Source organism: Falco punctatus (assembly GCF_963210335.1).
Source record: "Falco punctatus genome assembly, chromosome: 5".
NCBI classification, from domain to species: Eukaryota; Metazoa; Chordata; class Aves; order Falconiformes; family Falconidae; genus Falco; species Falco punctatus.
The window spans coordinates 37,819,525-37,843,110 of NC_137584.1; the positions used below are offsets into that span (position 1 = coordinate 37,819,525).

At 37.8% G+C, this 23,586-nt stretch overlaps 2 protein-coding genes across 2 annotated transcripts in view; one reads left to right on the forward strand and one right to left on the reverse strand.

The window, feature by feature from the left end:
• The window catches only part of THBS2 (thrombospondin 2), a 34,280-nt gene extending 15,205 nt beyond the window's left edge, over positions 1-19,075 (forward strand). Inside the window, exons 13-22 of the mRNA XM_080388498.1 lie at positions 856-1,074; positions 4,652-4,759; positions 6,532-6,691; positions 8,119-8,237; positions 8,823-9,057; positions 12,144-12,371; positions 12,840-13,111; positions 14,044-14,141; positions 16,388-16,527; positions 17,203-19,075. Coding sequence (XP_080244624.1) covers positions 856-1,074; positions 4,652-4,759; positions 6,532-6,691; positions 8,119-8,237; positions 8,823-9,057; positions 12,144-12,371; positions 12,840-13,111; positions 14,044-14,141; positions 16,388-16,527; positions 17,203-17,210 — 1,587 coding nt within the window. The 3' untranslated portion in view covers positions 17,211-19,075. The remainder of the gene's footprint in view (positions 1-855; positions 1,075-4,651; positions 4,760-6,531; positions 6,692-8,118; positions 8,238-8,822; positions 9,058-12,143; positions 12,372-12,839; positions 13,112-14,043; positions 14,142-16,387; positions 16,528-17,202) is intronic.
• The window catches only part of LOC308064285 (UPF0669 protein C6orf120 homolog), a 361,466-nt gene that overhangs the window by 253,568 nt on the left and 84,312 nt on the right, over positions 1-23,586 (reverse strand). The gene's annotated exons all lie outside the window — the stretch shown is intronic.

Genomic DNA, 23,586 nt, shown 5'->3' on the forward strand with positions numbered 1-23,586 from the left:
AAGGGTTTTGTTTTCTCTAGGCATCTGCACAGTTGCACCAAATGAATGTAAAATGCCAGGAGCAAGCATTCCCCTGCTTTGCACTCCTTTCTCTCAGGTATACATACCTGCCCTGGGGATCGGAAACTGAAGAATCAGGATCATTCTCCCCATAAATATAATGCTGTTTATGTGAGTGTCATCAGACATATATGTCTGGGTTTCTCACTCCCTAAACTCCATTGGGCCAACACCTATCAGTGGTGAAGGGCAGAAGGAAGTGGAAATGATATTGAAGAAGTAAATGGTAAAATGGCTGTCATGGGATGCCTTCTCTTTGTTGCTGTTGAAACTGTGGTTAGTTCAACATGTGAAGTCTAAATGTAAAACATCTGTGTAAGATTCTCAGATACTGTCAATGAAAATAAGCAAAGCGATAAGAAAGAAGTAAAAACTTACTTGATGGGAATGTGAGAATTTATTAGGGTCTCTGATTTAGGAAAATAAGATAGTCATTGCATACTGACAGGTCAAATATTAAAGGAAAGAGGTAAGTGTGGTCTACTTTCTGTTGCAGTTAATTTCTGGGGATTAATGACATCTGGAAGAAAGCAGATAGAGTTCTCAAAATATTAATCACTTTAATTGCTTTTTGAATGATGTCCAATTTTTCCTGTGGTTTGTTTTAATTAGTTTCACTGTATGCATTGTCTGGAGTTGTGAACTGACAGAGCAGTATGGCTTACTAACCACACTTAAAACAAAGTTCCTGTTTTTAGGCATCTAAATAACTGGCCTGGTCTTGACAAAGTTGAGGTGTACACAGCTGGCTGCAAGCATCACCAGGTTTCAGTGAGTATGCTCTATCTGTTACAGGTCTGTGAACCTGAGAATCCTTGCAAGGACAAGACACACAGCTGCCATAAGTCTGCAGAGTGCATCTATCTGGGCCATTTCAGTGATCCTATGTATAAATGTGAATGTAGGACAGGTTATGCTGGCGATGGACGCATATGTGGTGAAGATTCTGATTTGGATGGCTGGCCTAATAATAACTTGGTCTGTGCTGCTAATGCAACATACCATTGTGTAAAGGTAAGTAAAAAAGGTTGATAAAAATGCCATACCATAAGCAAATTTTTTTTCTTTTTTTCCTAAATAGATGTGAATAACACTTCTCAGCATCAAGCAGGTGGTTGCTTTCAGTAAGCTTTGACTGTTAGACCATGCTAACTTTCTAGGAGATGTTGTGAAATGTGTATTCACTGAATAGTAGATTCAGTAAGGGATTCTCAAAGTGAAATCCAGTCTTCTGTTCTCCCTATTCAGAATACACAGAAGGTTGGGATGCTTGTGAGTAGAGTTAACACACCAAGCAGGAGCTACCTAAAGCATGGGTGTGGAGCACACACTGAGAACTAAACAGGAATCTCTGGGTGCAGGCGAGTATGAAATCCTACCTGCAGGGCTTGTAAGAAGACACTGACAGCCACATGAGGTCTACAGATCTAAATCCTTTATTGAACTACCCGCTCCTTTGAAAGGGTTCAGCAGGTCACACTCTGTGAAAACTGGATTCAGAGCTTGAGATAATTTTTGGCAATAGGAGCCTAACAGAGGAATGAATATGAGTAATTAAGACAGAGGAGTTCTTATTGCAAAAGCTCAGTGGGAGAGGATGGGAGATTCAGCCTCTTACCTTTTAGAGATGCGGAGTCCCAGTTCTCATCTTCCCAAGGGAATGACCTTCCTGCCACTCTTGGCTCTAGACCTGGGAGGGGACTCCACTCTTGCTGCTGCAGCTGTGCCACTGTAGTGAAAAACAAAATGAAACACCAAGGACGAAATAAGCTTCAGGGAGCTGAAAAATGGTGGTCTGTAGATTTAGCAGTGGGTGCCCACCATGTTCCCTGGGACCTGCTTCTGTGTTCATCTGAAACACACTGAGTCCTCCTTGGCTCCATGGCCTGAGGTTCCTCCCAGCAGAAATTGCTGAAAAATGGTGAACCTGCTTGGATGTCTCATCCTGATGCAGTTACACTGCTCTGCAAAACCAGGCTGAAAGTTGTTCCACATTCACCTGTTTAGCAATGACCCAAATAGCTGAGGGGTGAAGACACCCCCAACAGGTAATTCTTTGGATCCCAGTTCTGAGTGGTGGCCTCACTGATGGTTGAATAACAGACACAATAGAGGGACATACACTGTTTGCAGAAGCAAATTAAGCAACTGGGATGAAGTGAGCTTTATCTGAGCAGAAGGCATAAGCAAGTGTCTACTCATGGGACCACTGGCAACACTGAATTACCTACATGTGTTCACTAGGGCAGGTGCTCAAGTATTTTGCTGAATCAGTCATGACTACAAGGGCAATGCTTTCTGTCCTGAGGTTTCTATAGATTATTTTTTTTCCCCAAGACGCAAAAGATTTCAGTTTCTCCTTCTCCTTGTTAAAGTGATCTACCTCTAAACTCTCATGAAGTTCTAGCACAGTAACTTCTGCTTAGAAATTAGGAAAGAAATGCAAAAATAATTGAGTTCTAGACCATTACAGTGGCTAAACCCCCCCCACCCAAATACAGATAAAGAGGCTAGGAAAGTTTGAAGTCAGGCTGTTTGAGAGAATCAGAAGTCACTCAGGTGTAGTCTACTTGAATTTTGAATCTAGGCTTTACCAGCAGAAGTATTGCAGACATTGATGGAAATTTGAGCTTCCCATATTGGTCTTCCTCACTGTAGCTGTTGTCTGTTCATATTAGGTCCATCAGATTTAGTAATTGATGTTCATATATTCCTTTTTGGTTCCTGTCATCAGAATGTGCAGCACGTAGACTCAAGATATAGCGCAAATTATTCATTTTCATTAAAAACCCAACATGCTGAACCCATTCAGAAAAAACTGTTTCCAAAGGTTGATTAATGGTTTCTATAATATGTGTTGATCTAATAAACACAAGTACTTCAATTAAGGGGACCCCCACCCCTCCAAAAAAAACCTCTTAAGAATACCAAGTATTTTCTGGTCCTTATATTCATTACGAAATATCCTGGTTGAGTAATTTGATCTAAAAAAAGCAAACCAAAGCTTTCTACCTTGAGCTGATAGTGGCTGAAAATTAACTTACTGTCTAAGCAGCACTACATCAATAAAGCAAGTAGTTGTAAATAATAATAAAAATAAAATCTTAGCAATATTTTTAATGTAAATTTCTTTTTCATTCACATGAAAATAGCATTTTTTTTTCCCGTAAGAATTATCATACCAACACACAATGTTGTCAGTAGAAGAACCAAAGAAGCCTAGGTTTGCTCCTCAAGGTTGAGTTCCCAGGTGGAAGGTGCAATGTCTAATAAGTCCTCTTTCTAATACCTGAAAGTCTTTTATTAGAGTGCACTGGTAGGAGCTTTCTCCTCTACCCTGTTACCTCTTTATGCAAAGTTTATAGGAACTTGCTGCCTGAGAGGTTTCCATCTTACTACTTGATTTATATGAAACTGGACTGAAATCTACAGAGAATACAGATAGACAGAAAAACATATAGCTGTGAACAAAGTAATTGAGCAAGCTTCAACTGATTTCTTTTGTTGTTACAAAAATATGTATTTTTTTGTATCACTGGTAACCAGTGTAGAGTTGCACAGTCAAGTCTGTTCACAGGTATTTGGTAAAAAAGTGCCATAAAAAATTGGAGTTGCATTGAGGTTTTGATAATTACCATAAACTTCCCAGTTCTCTTTTTCTTAAATTATCTATTCTATTAGAACCACTGAGATTGAAAATAGGGCTAGGAATCTTACTATAATACTCATTTCCTTGGGGTATGTGTTACAAAAAAGATATTTCTGTCTCTCTTGGCAGATTCAGTTTTGGTCCGAGGTAGACAGAGAATGTAAGGAAAAAATGAGAATAATAGAGTGGGTTTTTATAGTTGCATTTATTCTTAGCCAGTGGTAGAATTGAAATCCATTTGTAGCTGATTATAGTATTTTTGAAAGGAATACATGTTAAAAGTTTGGCAAGCTATTTCGCCACTTATTTTTTCAGCAGAACCTAAGACTTGCTTATTTTAAATACCCGTTCTTTAAAAAGCTGTGATACAAAATAGATATTTCCAAATAATAAATTGAGAGCATGGGAGTGCAAAGGTGCTGTTTTGCAGAACAGCATAAGGGCACATTTTTCAAAACCCTTTCTTAGTGTTCCACTTCATTGCTGCGTACTACTTCATTCTAGTAACTCTGCATGAACAGCTGTTTCTGAAGATGATCCTCTCGCTTGTATCTTTATTTTTCTGGTAACCAAACATGGTCATTTTATATGTAATCTTCAAACATAGTTTGTGGGTTGTCTATAAAAAGTTGATGTAAGAGTGTGTGTGTGTGTGTGTGGTGTGTTTGTTCTCTGCTAGATAGTTTAATCTAAAATTTACTGGAAACATCCCTTTAACAGAAGGAAAGCTGGGAAATAGAATGATTTGCAGATGCATTTCACTTTATAGTGTGAAAGAAGCAGATGAACTACTATCTTTGGAAGAAAATAGGCACGTAAAAAAGTATTTGTGATTGATTGTTCTTGCTTTATAGTCTCTGGTGTACCATATCTACTATTCTGCCCAGGCAAGTAATTCTGATGTAATATAAAAGTAATGTGTTGATTATTTCTTTTGGCCAGGATAACTGCCCCCTTCTGCCTAACTCTGGCCAAGAAGACTTTGATAAAGATGGCAAAGGAGATGCCTGTGATGAGGATGATGACAATGATGGTGTTGAAGATGACAAAGTAAGATGCATTTCTGTGTCATCAGTACATTTGACCTAAACATCTGGTTTTAAGGAAAGCCATTACAAGAGATGAGAGCTTTATTGTTCAGAGCTTCAGCTGAATTATTCTGCACTGCCTTCCCTGAATGATATCTGGTGCAGACTAAAGCTGTATTGGGTCGAAGGAGAGTAACACTGTGCAGAGCAAAGCAGCTTGGGGAACCTGGGGCTGAATTATATTCTCCATATGAGTTCTGGGTTCAGCTGTGTGCCTGAAAACAGTTTAATGGAAAGTGATGGTGGATTTTTTTTTTTGTTTTGCAATGGGAGAATGATAGGTTAATTGTATTTAAAAAGCTGGTAAATAAAATATCTAAATTATGCTGGAAACAAGTTATGCTTGAATAATGATAATTATAAACACACCCAGCATCAAGGGGAAGTGACGGGAGGGAAACGCCTAGCCTGGTTCATACTTCCCTCCTTTAAATCTGCCTGCAAGACTGAAATTCAATTACCTGCGGAATCTAAAAGATAGGTAGTTAGTTCAAACCTGTTCTCTATGTACATTCAGCAAAAGTGGCAAAGGTACCTCTAGAGTGGGCTTCACTCTGCCTTTTCTGAACATGTTTAGGAAGAGTGAATTCATTTTAGGAATTTACTATTCCTCTTTGTTCCCTTCAGAGGTTAAACCAGGGTTAGAACTGTGTGCATGGAGCCTCTATGTGGAATATTTTAAAAAACCCAAGGAATTATTTGAGAAAATAGTACAATTTAGTTCATATATTGGAAGAATTGTAGCTAGAAGTTGTTTTATGAGCTGTATAAAATTGACTTGCCTCTATATCTTGTCCGTGAGTATATAAAATATATTTCTGAGGAGTTTAAAATGTTGTGCTAAAAAAAATATGTCCCAGTAAATGTTTTTTGCTTTAGCAGAGGAAAGTATTTTAAAGATTTTTTCCATATGACCTCCCTTCAGATTCCATGATGCTGAGGTAGTCCTTACTCCCACTGCTTTGGTTTGATTTTGTTCTTTGCTTTCCACACTGCGTACTTCCTTGTGCCTGTGCAAAAGTCCATGTGTAATCTGGGGATGTATGAAACCTAAGAATCCTTGTTCTGGCAGACTTTCAAATTAGGGACTAAACTGAAATGAAATTTTCAAAATTCCACTAAAAGGAATGGTCTCAGAGGAAAAATATTTTGGGTCAATAAGAGTATTTAATTTTAATTTTGCTTTTTGAAACTTTTTTATATTTTGTTATCACATGCAATGTAACAACCCACAAAAAAGTCTGTTCTTGTTTAGACTGAAAAATCAAAACACGTGGTTTAAAAGTAAGAATGTTGATACTAGTTTGTTCAAAAAAAGTCAGTGTTACAATTCTATTTTTTTTCCAAAAAATATAAAATGCAGCTGAATTTGGCCTGATGTTGCAACACATTCTGATTTTTTTTTAAAAAAATACATGTGCCAGTGGTACACTTGTTGCAATATCTGAGTACACATCTGATTTAAAATGCCTGTTGCTCTTCTAGTGAGATATGGAACACATTTCACATACCTTGTACAAAAGCACAAAATGAGACAGTGAGCCAGGCTGTCCAGATGCCATCCCATTACTGCCAAGACCTTCAGTGTAGGTAAAGCTTGCTCATTGACAAAATATAAGATTGATATTTTGATTTTTGGTCTCTGTCAAAGGTGAACAGGAAGACTTACCACTTCACAGTATGATCTATTGAGTTGTGATTTATATTCTGAAATCTTCTATTTCTTCCTACTAGGACAATTGCCCTCTTCTGTTCAACCCTCGTCAGTTTGATTATGACAAGGATGAAGTTGGTGACCGCTGTGATAATTGCCCCTACGTACACAATCCTGCCCAGATTGACACAGATAATAATGGGGAGGGTGACTCATGTGCTGTGGATATTGATGGAGATGGTATGCTTTCAGTTTTGAGATTTAACTGCTGTTCCACAAGTACACTTCACTTTGTGTCCAGTTAGATGAGTTACCTGCATTTTCGTACATGGAATAAAATTGGGTCTAGCCGCTCAAAAATGCAGGAGAAGAAAGAGAAGACTGGAGTTCATCTGCCCTGTGTAGTATAGTTGACCATAAAGTCCCTAAATGACTACAATGGATATTATTGAAGAATAAATCACAGCAAGCCTTTTTATCAGTGTAACCTTTAAAAAATTTCTTTCCTTTGTCTGTGTTCCAAAGTGATCAGGGTCTAAGTTGACTTTTTTTTTCTTTTTAGGGAGGGAAAAGAGCATCAGAACATCTGTGCAGTTAAGACAGTATCTGTAGGAAATTAATTTGCTTTTCTATGAATGCAATGCGAAGCCCACAGTAATCCAAATACACATTTTCATGTGTCTTAAAATATTATTAAAGATGTTTATTTCATCTACTAGTAAATGCCTGTATGACACAGATTTGATCAGAATTAAGGATGGGGAAAAACACTTAAATGTCTTTTCTGAAAGCATATCCCTGCAGTATTTCAAAACTGTGAGAATCCAGAAGTACTAGAAATTGAAGAAGTCTAGTTTTGGGTAACATTTTAAACTGTTGGATGCTTATCTGACTTGAACTTCTGAACATCTTGAAGTCCTCTCATCCTGCTGATCATCATGTTCTTAGTATTACTCATAGTAGTTCTGCATTTGAAGAAAAATGTAATCGTTTGTTATTGGCTGAAAGATTATGCAGATATCTAGGGGCCCTATAGTGTAGGGAAAGGGTCCTTGTGTCCTTTCCAGACAGATATGCCAACATTCTTGATTTTGTTTCTTTTCAACATATTATAATTCTGAAGGAGATTGTTGGTTATGTAATAAATTTTCCTGAGGAGAACAGTGTCTTGTGAAAATTTGGCAGGCTGTAAAAAAAATGATGTTCTGGTAAAATTAAATTATTTATTGCTGAGGCAGCTGAATATTAATACAGTTTTTCCTATAGAAAACTCTTCAGAAATTCCAACATAATATAGCTGTGCATTCTATGCCATTTCTTAGAGTGTGGGGAAAAAAATCCAAACAAAATTATCTCAAAACACCCCACCCCTTTATCGGTTACTCTGTGAAAAAGAGCTAAATTCTTAAGGCATAATCAGCCCTTACTATAGCAAAATTCCTTAGGAAAATACATATGGAAGACTTTAAGTGGAATTGATACCATGATTTTTCTTTCTACTATTATTCTTTTCACTATTTCATGTTGTAGCAATCGGAAAGCCTATGAACCCCTTAAAAGCCTTACTTCCTTACTGGTGAATCCTACAGTCTATGGCTGGCTGTGCTGGATGCTGTATCATTCTGATTTCTGCAATATTTTGGTGTGTTTTTTTTTTTCCTTCACAGACATTTTTAATGAAAGAGATAATTGTCCTTACGTCTATAACACAGACCAGAGCGACACAGATGGTGATGGCGTTGGTGATCAGTGTGATAATTGTCCATTGATGCATAATCCAGACCAGGTAAATGTTAGTTTCCTTAATGGCAACATCAGAACAAGGGCAGAGACAAGAACATGGGAATTGCTATCAGTTCCTCTTTACTGTAGAGCTGAAAAGCTAGATGTGTGTTACTCATTTTCACATCTCGGGCATTGGATCTATCAAATGACAGGAAAGTAAAGTGACTTCAAGGCTTTGCTGAACTCTTTTCTTCCCCCATGGCAAGTGAGTACAGCCTCAGGGCTGCATTTGATATGCCTGAGCTTGTGGGTCCATGTGCAGGGAAGCAGCATCAAGTATACAGAAGCAATCAGAAAATGTGCTACCCAGATTGACACTTCCCTGTGATCTCTAGAACGAGAGCAATGAAGGTTGTGGCCAAAGACCTGCCCTGGAAATGTCTTGGGGACCAGATCTTATGCACTGATAGCAGAAAAAATAGCCATACTAGTTTGAAGTTTTGTTCCTGCTTGAAGCATCATTGTCATCATGCTATCACTTGTCTCCAGAGAAGTCCTTGAAGTGCTGAGAAGTAAAGAACCAGGCTATCTGTACTTTTGTGTCTAGTAACAATAATAAATATGCTTTTTAAATTTTTTTGGGTAGACTGATGCAGATAATGACCTTGTTGGTGACCAGTGTGACAACAATGAGGACATAGATGAAGATGGCCACCAGAACAACCAGGATAACTGCCCTTACATCCCTAATGCTAACCAGGCGGACCACGATAAAGATGGTAAAGGAGATGCCTGTGATCCTGATGATGACAATGATGGTGTCCCAGATGACAGGGACAATTGTCGCCTCAGATACAACCCTGAGCAGGAGGACTCTGATGGTAAGAACAATGTCATGTGAATTTAATTTAGCTCTTAGTATCCAATTCTGATCTTGGAGTATTAATATCTGATGAAGAGAAAGACCAGATCGAACTGAGCTGGTTTTGACAGTTGAGGCACCATGGACTTCAATGGAACTGAACTAGCTAGTTTGGTCCAGGGTTAGAGCATTAGGAAGCCCCTTTGATAGGGGCTCAAACACACACATACTTATTTGTAGATCAACTTTAACACATTTTAAAAGGAAAAATCAGATTTTTTTTACACTTCTGATTTTCACTTTGAATTTAAACATTAAAAATCTGAATATTTCAGATACCTTGCATTTCATATGTCTTAAAAAAATGAAAAATTGAGCTTTCGAAACAAGTTCTCTTTTGAAAACTAAAATGTAAAAAAAGAATAGTTTATTGCTCTGCTATTTCTTCAGGTTTTTAAAGTCTAAAATTTTTGTTAATTTTAAACTATTTTTGTAAAAATTATTTCAGACCACTTTTTCTCAAATTTGCTATATAGGTAGCATTAGATACGTCTTGATGTCACAGTTTTAAAAATGGATACATAATTGCTCTTTTCTCCAGTTCTGTGGTAAAATGTTGCTTGTCATTCTCAAACAGTCCTTCTCTATGCTTGTAAGTATTTCAATAATGAATTAGTGATAGTTTCACAGCTGCAACTGCACTTTAAAAGACATTTACAACCCTGTGAAAACCACCATAATATCTCTATAAGTAACGGCTCTTGCAGTAAATTCAGAACAGAAGTTGTTCACCTGTGTTATGCAACTTGCTGGAGTCATTCCATAGTTAGGCTGGTGAAATTGAAAGCAGAATTTTGCACCTGAACAATGTATTTTTATGTACATTTAGAAACATAAAGTCTTGAGCCCTGACTGATTTCCTGGTAAGACAGTGGCTGACACTAGGAAGTTTCTGGTTGCTAGTCAATAGTAGTTCTTAAATTTCTTAACTCTTCCGTCCAATTATATATTTGGAGTATCTTTGTACTTGCCAGTCTCTGGAATAGCCCCTTAATTTCAGAATTATTCCAGAATAAGGCAAACTGGGATAGTTTGTCACCTGGATCTTGCAGGGGACACTCAATTTATGTACAGAGTAAGGATTCACAAAAAGCGTAAATTTAAACAGTTTAACCAGCTCATCACTGTCATTAGTGACAGGTCCAACAGAAATCTTGGAAAAGCCATAAATAAAGCCAAAAGATGCTCCCATGCTCTTGAAGATGAGAGCTATAGCATATAAAGATGAGGCCCTGGAGAGAGCTGTTGGATGTGGCTGGGTAAACAAACGCTTTGTAACTTTCCTTGACAGGGAATAAATGTTGTCAGCACCAGCTCAGTACCAAATGAACGGCCAGCAGGACTTTCAGTGAATAATTAGATTCTCCTGTGACTCAAGAGTTAGCTCTTTGATATTGGCAAAGGGAATAAAATTGGAAATTCATTCTCTTTTCTCCAATAAATACTAAGACAAACAGGTGCAGGAACACACAGCTGGTCAGGATTTGGATTTTTCTGTGGCTGATTGCCAGGGTGGAAAAAGGGACTATTTTACGACATATCTGAACTGCAGAAGGTCTTTCAGATATTAGATGCTTCAGCTTTCTCTAACTTTTTTTTTTTTTGGCTGCTGCCTAAAACTTATTCTGCTTTCTCTCTGAAAGTTTCATACTTGGATAATGCTACACTGGTTACGCATAGTAATGTAGCTTTCCATTTGCCTGTGAAGCATCTAGCAGTAGGTCAATATTGAATGAGCTGGATCAATGCTATTTCCCATGGTGTTAATTCCCATGGTGTTAGAGCAGTCACAAACACTTAGGGGAAAAAAAAAAAAAAAAAAAAAAAAAAAAAAGCAGATGCTCATACATAAGGATAGAAACAAATAAGTTGGCAGTTCTGATTTTACATTGGTTCCCACTGTAACATCCAGTAGTTTCTGTTGGAGCCATTTCCAAATATGTTTCTATACTTGTCTAGCCACGTTTTTCTACTTTATTTTCAAGTGTTTGTGCTGCTGTGTGCCACTGAATAACAGTGGCATTGGCAATGAGATATCTTTTCTAGATGCCTCCTTTCACCACCAGCTATTCAAGGCAAGTCACATCTCCTGGTTTCCACCAATATTATGGGTTAAAAAAAAAGGAAATAATTTTTGACTTTTTAAAAAGTATTGGGTATAGTAAAAGTGTTGAGCAGAAGCACAACTGTAGCTGACATGTATGGATATATTTTTAGGTTCTCTAAAAAACTTTTTGCAATCATATAACAGGACCTAATATTTCCATTCCTTCAAGACTAGTCCTGTTGGATACAGTGCTGCTTTCTTTTTTCATATGTTTTTCTGAAGCTTTACATTTTATATAAGACAAATTGTTCTACCCACAAGTGAAAGTCTGATTATGTATATTTATATATGTGTATATATACGAGTGACATATATGTATATTTTATTGCAATACTGTCCCTACATTCTTTTGACGCAGAGGTGAGACACTGCAATCTGAAACACCTTAGATGCATTGTTGCTGAAGTAGTCTTGAGACAGAGATAGGTCTGGAAAAAGGGTTTAATATCTTCAATAGTATAGAAGGATTTAGTAATGTGCAGGAAGATTAAGGTTTTAAAGCTATTGTTGGAACTCATTTGCACTGCACATATTAAAATGTGGTGTTGCATCCACATCTGGGACAAATCAAACTGAAGATGTGTAATACAAGCATTAGTGAATTACATTGACATAGCGGACTTCCAACTTTTCCCACCCTGATTCCAAAGCAACGTATAGACTGGGTCCAGATTGATTACTGTCATAAACAACTGATAGGACAGTTTTATTAACAACAGTTTTGGCCTTGATCTAAGTTCTTCCAGTCATTACCAGCAACATTTCAAGTGCAATTTCAGACAATGAAGCTTTCTTTGGAGTCGTTTGGAGTGTTCTTTTAAGAAACAAGAGAATAACATACTCATATGTATCATGAATTTCTTCCATCAGTGGGAGAGACATTAGGAAGGCTGGATAAATTGCTAATGATCGCATTTGTTTATTCACATTGCTTATAGGTGATGGCAGAGGTGATATTTGCAAAGATGATTTTGACAATGACAATGTCCCGGATATTTATGATGTATGCCCTGAAAACAATGCCATCAGTGAAACTGATTTCAGAAAGTTCCAGATGGTCCCACTGGACCCCAAGGGAACAGCTCAGATTGATCCCAACTGGGTTATTCGCCACCAAGGCAAGGAGCTAGTGCAGACTGCCAACTCTGATCCTGGAATAGCTGTAGGTGAGTATTAGATGACAGCTATCATCTTTGGAAAAGTAACCAGTGATCTGGTGATAAGGAAGGGAAAAAAACCCCAAACAACTAGATAAACGCCTTTTTGGTATTGCAAGCTTTGGACTGACACATGGGGACAGTATATATGCCTAAATTAAAAACAGCTCAATGCTGTTTGCTTTTGACCATTCATCTCATCACCAACTGTAACACACATAAAATACCCACTTGAAGAACTTGGTGTAAGTATAGTGCCTGCTGTCTTCAACGCCCCCTGTAAACAACATATTTCTCTCCACAAGGCTCCATGTGATAGGTAGGCTAGTGTAATTACCTCCTGTCCTACAGGTAAGAAAACTGAAAAATACAGTTTATGACTCCTGGCAAAACTCAGGATAGAGCTGGGACTCGTAGGTGTGGGTGGCCAGACCCAGCATTGTAACTCAGTGGTTTATTTCTTTCATCCTCTCCCAGGCTACGATGAGTTCAGCTCCGTTGACTTTAGTGGGACGTTCTATGTTAACACAGACCGCGATGATGACTATGCTGGCTTTGTGTTTGGCTACCAGTCCAGCAGTCGATTTTATGTTCTGATGTGGAAGCAGGTCACTCAGACCTACTGGGAGGACAAGCCCACCAGGGCTTATGGCTATTCTGGTGTGTCACTCAAAGTAGTGAATTCAACAACTGGTACTGGTGAACACTTGAGGAATGCTCTCTGGCATACAGGAAACACCCCTGGGCAGGTGAGCTATTTAAAACTTCTGGCCAATGATGCATGACTAATATTTTAAAAAGGGAGGTGTTTCAAAAAGAATTCCCTTTCACAGCTCAATTTTTTTGCAGACGTTTACCAGCTTTTCTTCTATATTACTAGTGTCCATAATAACATTTGCATTTGTGTTTCAAAGACAACATTACATGTATAAAAAACTATGAATGGAAAAAGTTACATGTATAAAAGGGAAGATGTGGTGTGGTCCAAATAAAAAGGAGCGAGAGGTCTCAGTTATCCACAAATCCTTTGTGACCTCTGTATTGGCACTTGCTGCTTTGGCATTCCAGCTTGTTTGAATTATACGTGGTTTAGAATTCAGTAACCAGTAACAGCCAAAGAGAAAAGAAATGAAAACAGAGAGAAAAACTGCTGCTGTTCCAAGTAGGGCCCAGCTGTGGAAGAAACTTGTACCTTTTGGAAATTGTTAGTGGGGCATGCATGTGGATTGGAATTTAGCTCTTTGCAGGAAAAGGACTTTGAGCACAAGAGATTAAGGAGCAGGCCACAGACAGTAACATCTGTGCAAGCTGCAGTCCTGCTCCTTTGGTGGAGTTACTTGTAGAGATAGGAACAGTAACACCAATTCTGGCAGGGTGGGTGTGTATGTGCAAACAGGGGCAGGACCTCCTAAGGGAAGTCAGGCTCAGTGCTGTAATGGTCTTCAGTGACTCCAGCTATGAAACTGCGTGTGAGTAACTGATCAATAATTTGAGACAGAAATTTTCATTACTGTCACCCTGTAAAATAGGTCTGCTGATCATACCATCAAACATTAAACACTGTTTTCAGTTTCATGCTGTGCAGCAAATAAGCTTTAGCTGCATGTACAGTTACTACAATGGACAAAAAGTTACTGGAGCACAGTCTGTTTCTAATAAGGCATTTGTATTCCTACTATAGGTGCGTACTTTGTGGCATGATCCCAAGAACATTGGCTGGAAAGATTATACTGCTTACCGGTGGCATTTGATTCATAGGCCTAAAACAGGATTAATAAAGTAAGAAATGTTTCTGCACCTCTGTATTTTCTAGTAGCAAAACTTCTGTCTCTGTTGATTTAAGAGCTATGTTCTCAGTTTCTTTGTTAGTTCTAATAATGATAATACGTGTGACAGTTTGTTCCAATGTTTTGGGGACATTCTGTTATCTTTAGAATAAGTTGTTTTCCTTGTCAGATGTATTTAATTTAAACCGGATAGTTCAATATTTACATCAGCTAAATTTTCTTAAATTAAAAGAAAGAAATAATCTTTCTCAATAGCCCTTCAGGCTAAAGGGACCAAAAATTCCTGAGCATAGCTCAAAGCAAGATTAGAATGTTAGATTCCTCCCCAGCTGGTAGAATTTGAATGAATGAAATTAATTAGAAACATCAGAATTGCCACAGGGAAGTAAGCCAATGGCCTGTCTACTTCAGCATCCTGTGTATGCCGTAGTGGCTTATAGGAGAAGTAGCCATAAGCACATCTGTAATGCACACAAGAAGGAACTATGGCATATGACTTTCCTTACAGACCAGCTGTTTATCTGATGTTCCAAAGAATGAGCATTAACTGTCCATGTCAATCTTATCTTCTACTGACTACTGTAACTGTAAAAGATGTTTTTCATGGGGCAGAGTCTGACCTTACCTCTTAAGGCCCTATTTGTGCTTATGAGTAGGGGGGTTTCATTTGGCTGTGAAAGACAAGGGGTAGACACATTTGGATAGACTGAGTTACTAAATTATCCATTTCTTGGAAAGAAAAGTTTCTTTATGCATCAAAGTATTTCAGTGCAAAGCATTGACTGATACACGTTATAAGGAAACTTGAGTTTTTCATTCATGTTGCTGTTACCTGTATTGCAGAATCTACTTAGTTTCAGACAAAGCATGTTTCAACTGATATCCCATTGATCCACGGCATGAAATTCCTTATTAATTAGGGTGGGTTTATAGCAAATAAATACATGAAATCAATTATTTCACTAACAGAGTCATGAAACCTTTTTATTTGTACAGAAATAACAATTTAGTATTAATGTGACTAGAGCTGCATATTTTTTTTTGGTGGGATGAATAATTTATCAAACACTTCCCATATGTTTTGTTTCTTGAAATTTTGAGAATTATGTTAAATGGGGTTACATGAACATGAAAACCTGTCATTATTTTTGCTGTTCTTTTTACCATCCATTAAGTACTATTTTCAGGGAGCAGTTTCATACTTGTCTTTTGGTACCTTTCAGAAAATAAACCACTTCAAGGTCAAGCAAGTACTGGAGATGCATTTCTGCTGAAGTAGAAATTGGTCCGTAACCCTTGAGTTGTAGGAAGTTCACATCCTCATGTGAAGCCATCCTGCTTTGTATAACTAATGTATTGTCAATTGAAGCAAGACCATAATCCCTTCCTCCAGAGAATTCTCTGATTAACAGACTAGAATAATTTCTCATTTGGTCCAAAAGCTATTTTAAGAGACTGAAATCCTAAGAACCTTGACTATCTCAAGGTCTCCCATGAGAAGTGGAGAATCCAAGTTCAAGGAACTGCAGTCTATCTGATAGAGAAGAAAAATTTAAGAGGTGCCTGTAGAGGTCTTTTGGCTCCAGGGTTGATGCCTGAAACACTACCAAAAAATCCCAACAAAACCAATCAAAGAAAAAAATATCCCAAGTTCTTCTCCTTTTCCAATTTATTATTAGTCTAGTTGTTTGTGTCCAAATCCTTCCAGCTTTCATTAAGCTCTTAAAATGCCTGAAATTGAGATTCAGCTTGTCTCAAATTAATGTTTTGTTTGACTCTGAAGGGATGGTTCTTACAATTTTTTATGTTGGCCCTTGCACCTCAAGATAAATAAATCAGCTGTTCACACAGCTGTAGCGATGACTTTGCTAAGTGATGTGGTGAGGTATTGTGCTAACCTCTGAGTTCACAGGGACAGGGGCTTATCAATGAATGCTAGTACATGACATAGTTCATTCCAGGAGACATGACTGTTCTAAATAAAGAATTGGGAAATCTTTTGCAGATGGTGTGCATAAAATTACTTATGGAACAGCTCCACTGCTTCTGATTAATGTGTTATGGCTACCAGCCAGGTGGGCGTGAGATAGAGATAAAGTGATCCTTACAGTGAAGCTGGGTTTTCTGGTGCCTTGTTAAAATTAATTCTATTTCAGTTCTTGGGAACCGTTACCAACCCATAGCACTGAACACTGTGTTATCCTCCTTGTCTAATTTAAATTATGTTCTTCTTTACAGAGTTTTAGTGTATGAAGGGAAACAAGTCATGGTGGATTCTGGACCAATCTACGATACAACCTTTGCTGGTGGACGATTAGGTCTTTTTGTCTTTTCTCAAGAGATGGTCTATTTCTCTGACCTCAAATATGAATGCAGAGGTTAGTTGCAGAAAATGTCTGGAAAGTGCTAAACCCTTTGCACGAAATATGGAAAAGAAAGTAATCCTCTAGTTACTAAAAGCAATCTGTGATATCATAGCATGGTGTAGACCTTGATTTGTTGAAATACCATGAATGCCCTTTGCCCCTATAGTAATCTCAATTTGAATAATAAACCCCAGATGTTTAATACTACCCACATGGAAAAAATGAGATAGAAATCTGAGTGACATACACGCTTGGAATTCTCTCTGTATATCCACTTTCCTTTGTAAGCTATTTCAGTGTGTCCTGCGGGCAGAGAGCTGCTTCCGGATCACTCCTCTTTCAAGAGACATGAAGGAGAAAGCAGATACTTTTAATAAGCACGTCTGTCTTTAGTGCCTTGTCCAAAATGTTTTGAAATACAGAAAATGCTTTCCCGGATTTTATTATATATGACTTTTTATATATGCTTAGATATATAGGTGCACATACATGTATGTGTGGGTCTCTGCCTATATAGGCAGATACCTATTTTTATGTACATGTCCTCACATTTGTAGGAAAATGCAGAACAGGAAACATTGTGCTGCATCCCTATGCTGTACCATGATGGAGCTCTGTTCTTGTGTGATTGGCTTCCTAACCAAATAAACCAACCACAGTTAATATCTTTTTTCCGATTTCTTTCAGATGCTTGAGCAACGGTTGCTGCATTACCAGCAAAGTACTGTAAATGCTGTGCAACCTAGACACCTCAGTACATCCTGGTACTCCCAGTTTCTATTTTTGTGTACCTCTTGTCTTCTGTCCTCGTGCTCCACTCACCAGGTACCTCCCTGCTGCCAGGAGTGCCTCAGCCATCCCTCCACCCAAGTGCCTTCTCACAGCCAGGACTAAGGAAACCTGAACGTGAGCGTCCGACCCACCACTGAAGCAAAAGCAGATTGATACATTAGAACACTTTTGTAGAGTGAAAACGTAGCAAAACATGTTTGTTTGTTTATTTGACTTTTTTTAAGAATGACGTTTACATATAAAAATGTAATTACTTAATGTATTTATATATATATGGAGAAAAAGAGGGGGGTGATGATTATCAGTCAGTGTCTTTAAGTGAGGAAACATGTGTTTGAATAACTTTTTAGGTGTATGGTTGACACTTCCTTGCTCTGGTCCGGACTGGACTTTAGTAACAAAAAGCCTTCGGGTCTCGTTTTAGGAAAGTAATGGAGTACCACACCAACAGTGTCTATAATAACAATGCAAATGCCTTTGGATAATAAAGTAAAGATCAATTATGAACATTTATTGATCTACAAAGATGTTCTTTGGCTGATGAGGATGCTCTTAATAACACCCCTTAAAATTACAGTTGGTAGAAATGTCAAACTTGCAACCTAAAGCGTTGTCTGGTAGGGGCTTAATTCAGGCCAGACCGAACTGAACCAGAAACTTCCATGTGAGAGGGAAGAGTGATTAATTTAAACGTCCAAAGCTATCACTATTGTCAAAAAGTTATTTCCAGTTCTGTTTCCATCATATTTTGCGTTCCCTTGTAATAAAGAATACACCATGACCATGTGGAGCACAAGAACCTGAACCACTTTCCCACCTCTGCTGCAAAAAGCACTTTGACATCTTGAATCCTGATGTGGGTTTTTGAAAAGGTGGCAAGGCCACTATTACTTAATTTGGTAACATATGAATTTAAGGTTCCATTTATAAATATTTTGTTAGTATTTATTATGATTATCACACCAAGCTACCTTCTCTGATAATTTATTTTAAAGCATGTCTTATAATGCATCAGTAATACATTCAAAAATAGTGATATTTTAAAGCTATTTTAAAAGCGTATTGCAGTATGTAGATATTGTCAAAGCATGGTATACACGTAAGTATAGTTTCATGGGTTATATTCATGTATGCTTTAAAGTTAAATGAACAATAATAAGGAATTTATAAATGGAACCTTAATATATATCCAGTTACCATAATTTTAATATTTTGTAGTTACCTATGTCTGCTGTGTATAGAACTTCTTAAATAATGCTGAAGGGATACCAGTGTTTATTCTAAACAGATACAACAGTTACTCAGATATACAGTAGTATAAACATGTTTAACATTTTTTGTTTTGTTTTAAGTTGTATGAGCTTTGTTCACAAAAAGAACACATGCTAATGTAATTTTATTCATAGATGGGTTAACTAATGGAATAATACCGTACCTCTGCCGCTTTATAGGGCACAGTGAGCTAAATATTGAATCAACTTTCTCTCCCTTGAAATAGATTTTGTTGCTATACTCATTAGAAAGGAATCCACAGTTGCGGGCTTTATTGCACATTTTATAGTGTTCATATTATCAAATCTTTTTTTTGTTTTTATTTCAATTTTGGTTTGTTGCTGGGTTTTGTTTGGTTGTTGGGGTTTTTTTCTTTTTTTTTCAATCCTGTTTATGAGGTTTCTAAATGTTTCAGTTTCCTACTTTTGGTGTTTCAAGTTGTATCCCCAAGTCCCAAGCAGAAGGGAGGGTGACTTCATTAAATGTAATGATTGTATTGGCTGTGTAGGGTTTTTTGTTTTGTCAGAAAGAGACATCAGTTCGGGGATGTAGATGTTAATATTTGGACTGTATCATAATTTTCCTATTCTATGTAAATTATTTATGATGTTTTTTAAATTTCTTTTTCTTTTTTTTTTCCTTGCAAGTGTGTGTGAGAGAGTAAGATCAATGAAATTTAATTTTGTTTTGCCAAAGATTGTAAATAATTATTTATTTGTTTACATGGACGGAACTTTATCATTTAACGTCCTGATTCATTTAGTCAGATCCTCATTTATATATATATATACATATATATATATATATAAAGAAATCAATGATAGGAAATAAACTGTAAAAAGGTTTTATAAACAAAATTCTCTTTACCTTTTTTATAGTTTAAATGTTTCTTTAAAGAAAATACTCCATTCCCCAAAGCCCTCAGTTAAATGAGCCTCTTGCCTCTTGAACTTAGAAACCAGTTCAAGCAAACTAGCAAATCTGTTGCTTGGTTACAAATCACTGACTATCTTCTAAGGTTGTACATGGCAGGTTTCCTAGTCTTACTGACAAGAGATCATTCCCCATGAAGACTTTATGGGGCAAACTATCCCAAGTTTTATTTATGGCATTGCAGCTGAGAAATTCTGGTCCCACTTCTCTGTATTGTGTCTTGGCCAATGTGTTTGAACAAACATACAACCCTGTTCTGTGTCTGCTGCTGCTGAGAGTCCCACCTGAGTCCCTGGGATTTGTTGGTGTGAGTGAGGGTTGCCTTCCTGCTGGAGAATTTCAGGAACCAGTGAATCATCAGTAACCAAACAATAAAATGCAAGAAAAACTTCTTAGAATGAGAGATCTTTGCCATGAATATGAACTGCTCCTGGGAGGGGAATTTGAATTGAATTATGAAAAATAAGAATTCTCAGCATGCCAAAATGCCAATTTTGATGTGTGAACTCAAGTCATATTCTCTTATAAATATCCTGACTATTAACTTCCTTTGTCCTTACAAATATCCCAGCTGTTTGGTTTCCTTGGCTTTTTGTTCCAGTGCAAGTACTGGGAGCATTACACAAGAAAGCTATGTAGTCTTCCGCATAATCTTTTGAACAGTCCTTTAAACTAGTACAACTGTTTGGTCTCATAGAGAGGTGGCTTTCTTCTGTTTATGCTACAAGGACATCAGTGACTGACATTGTTCAGGTGATAGAGTAATCAAGACCTTGTTACCCACATTATCAAGAGTCCTATTTAAGTCTCTGGCATGCATCTGCAAGGGTTTTGAGCATGAATGCTTAGTGAGGATTTGAGGGGAAAAAAAATAAATCTGTTTGTGGCAACCAAACAATACCCCGCAAAACAGATCCAGGGAAATAAAACATCTGGAAACTTGTGAAACCGTAACAACAGCACTTCAGTACTAGTAAATACTGAGTAAAACAGAGTGAAGGACTAAAAATGCAAATACTGTGCTGCGAATGAGCAGGTTCACACAGAGCAGTGACATCCTCTGATCTCTCTCCATTGTTCTAACTACAGGCTTTTGAAGACATTTGGAAATATTTGGGTAATTTGGGAAAAAATGTATTTAACAACTTTGCAGCTTCTACATTTCTGGTTCCCAGAGAGATATGGGTACGGAAGAAGGCAGCCTGAAATCCCTGCAGAGAGGCTGTTTCTTACAAGGGGAAGCAGGGTAGAGCAGGCGCCGATTCTGCCACTGACTCCTGTGTGATACTAGGCAGATTTTTTTTCGTTTCCCTGAGCATCAGGTTCCCATCTACTAAAAGATAAATTTCCTCCCCTTTAAAATCTTTTTGATAAGTTTTATGTCTCTTACGGTTTCTGGGCCAGCCGAAACCCCAGGAAATACTGAAATCCTGAAACCTCCCTGAAATTAAATACTGATGAGAGACTTCGTGACCACTTTTAAAACATGGGGTTTTCAGATAAACTTTGGATAAGCCTCTGAATTCTGAAAAGTTAAGCTGAAATCACAGCATGTAACGATTTGTCCTTTATAAGAGTAACACATTTAACATGGTTTCTTCCAGAAAGGAAGGGGAAGAATCCAGCCAATGATTATACCTGTGATTTGACACATCAGGCAGCCCAAATATTAATACTGACATCTGTGTCTACTCCTAGCTAGCTATACAATGGGGGCAAAAGCTGAACAGACTATCAGTCAGTGGGCCAAATCCTCATCTTGGTCAGCTCAGTGGGAGTTTTGCTACGGAGTTGAGTGATATCTGGATGAGATTCAGGGTTCGGCTTGTGCTGCAAACGTTCATAGAAGAAGATCTCTAACGCTCATATGGGAACATCTGCTCTCTAAAGCCATTTGAAAAATAAATAACTATGTAATAACTTGGCACAGTGTTGTTCCCAATGTGTATAAGACCACCCCTGTAGATCAGGAAGGAGAACTTTGAAGGAAAAAGAAGCCTGGGACTGATTACACCAAAGGTTCTTCTAATCCATTATCCCACTTCTTGAAAGCTACCAGTACTAAAAGCATCAGAGGAAGGTGTAAAATCTTTATCATTAAGAATCATACATTAGCATGCCTAGAAGAGAAATATCATTGCTATCCCCAGGCAGCTAATGGCTGGTTTCTCCCTTAGTGCCTGCATGTCTTATTTTGCAATAACTGCAAATATTCTTGTTATTCGTATAAACGTCTAGGATTTTTAATTACACTTCTCAACCTACTGAGAGTTCTGGATGTTAATTTTACATGGTATATGGTATAAATTTCCTTTTACTAATTTCAAGTCTGTTACTGTTTAATTTCATTGACAGGTTTATTTCTCACAGACTTATGAAAGGAGTGGATAGTATATACCATCATAAAGCTGCATGTTAGAAAAAAAATATTCTGCTTTGCTTTTACTACTTGTGTGTGTGTGTGTAATGGGTTCATGCAGCACATCAAAGGTAGAAGAATTTCCTCTGCTTGCTGAAAAGATCAGCTGTCATGTTGCAGTTCTGTTTGGGTCAGGATGCTACCCATGGTTATGGCCTTTTCCAAGTCTCTCTGTCCAGCTCGTGCATAGACGTGTCTTACATATGTCAAACTAAAAGGTCTATATATTTTGCAAAAGATGTGTCATTCTGTGCTTGTCTTGTTTTTCGTGCTTTCCCTTGCCATCTGCTACTGGCCACAGTTGGAATCAGGCAAATGAGTTAGATCTTGTATCCTGTCCATGATCATTATCATTACCCCTTCATCTTGATATTTATAGAGCTAGATAAGAACATGTTTGGTGGTGCTCCTTTAGGAGCATGTGAATTTCTTTTCAGACACCTGCTGACATTTCTGGACTCTTCTCAGCACTGCTAATGCACCAGTCTCTGGATGCTGGAGGCATGCATTGAAATCACACTTCAAATCTTAGCAACAGCTGTATAAGATAACTTGTAATTTAAAAATTGGTTTTAATCATTGAGATTACATAGTAATTCAGTAACTTGTAGGAGATACAGTCTTGACTCTCCCTTTGTGAGCTCATTTCCTCTCTTTAAATCATGCTGACACAAAAGAAAACTGGAGAGGGTGGAAACCTGCAGGCACTGTCAGCTGCTGCAATGGATAATTTTTTACCAACTCCTTTTTATAGATGGCAAGAAAATGGAACCCAGAGTTTACAGTTTCATGAGACAGGTTTCTCTCAGTCTTCTGATGCTCATTCAATCCAGTTTTCTTCCAGGAGTTGCTGCTGCTGCCTTCTTGAAAGTAGCAACAACATCCACAGAAATTTTAGGGATGGATCTGCCCATCATAAAGATAAAAGGATTCAAGATATGACAGAACCAATATTTTGGCTTGCTTTAACAGATATTCAGGAGCAACAGTTACCAATTGTTAAGACATTCCTTGCTGGTGAGACTCAAGTACTTTTAATACTGAGAGAGAGTTAGAGTGTGGAGCCCAAGCAAATTATTCTGTCCTGATTTCTGAAGATTCAGCTGTGGCTCTGCTCTAGGATTTTTGCAGTCAGAAGTAAAGGACCACCCAGCTGGCTGTGGATGTAATCTGGTGGGTTTAACTACATGCAATAGCTCAGTCTTGATGCTGAAGGCGTGGGGACAATGCCTAGAGCTGAAACCAGTGACATGTGGAAGATCAGTAGCTTTCTCAAGTGACATTCAGCTACAAAGATATCGGCAGCCACTGCTTTAGAGAACAGCACTTCTTTATTTAAAGAGAGAAGTTCCAATGTTTATAAAGGAGATCAGAAGCAAGGAGAAAGCCAGTACATTGCTAAATGCTCAGGTTAAGGTCTGCACAATTTTCAGAGAAATGGAGCATCCATGAGCAGTAGAATGGCAAGAGACTGCATTCCTGTTTTTTTCCTTAGTGGGAATTCTTTTTAATTCAGTGCAGAAAAAGAGACAGAAATCAAGAAGTCACTCTGCATTCAGTCTTTTCATTAATATATCGATAAAAATCTTCCATTCTTTGAGAAGGAAGCACCCTCTATTGTACACAAAAGGAACTAAGAGGACTAATATTTATGT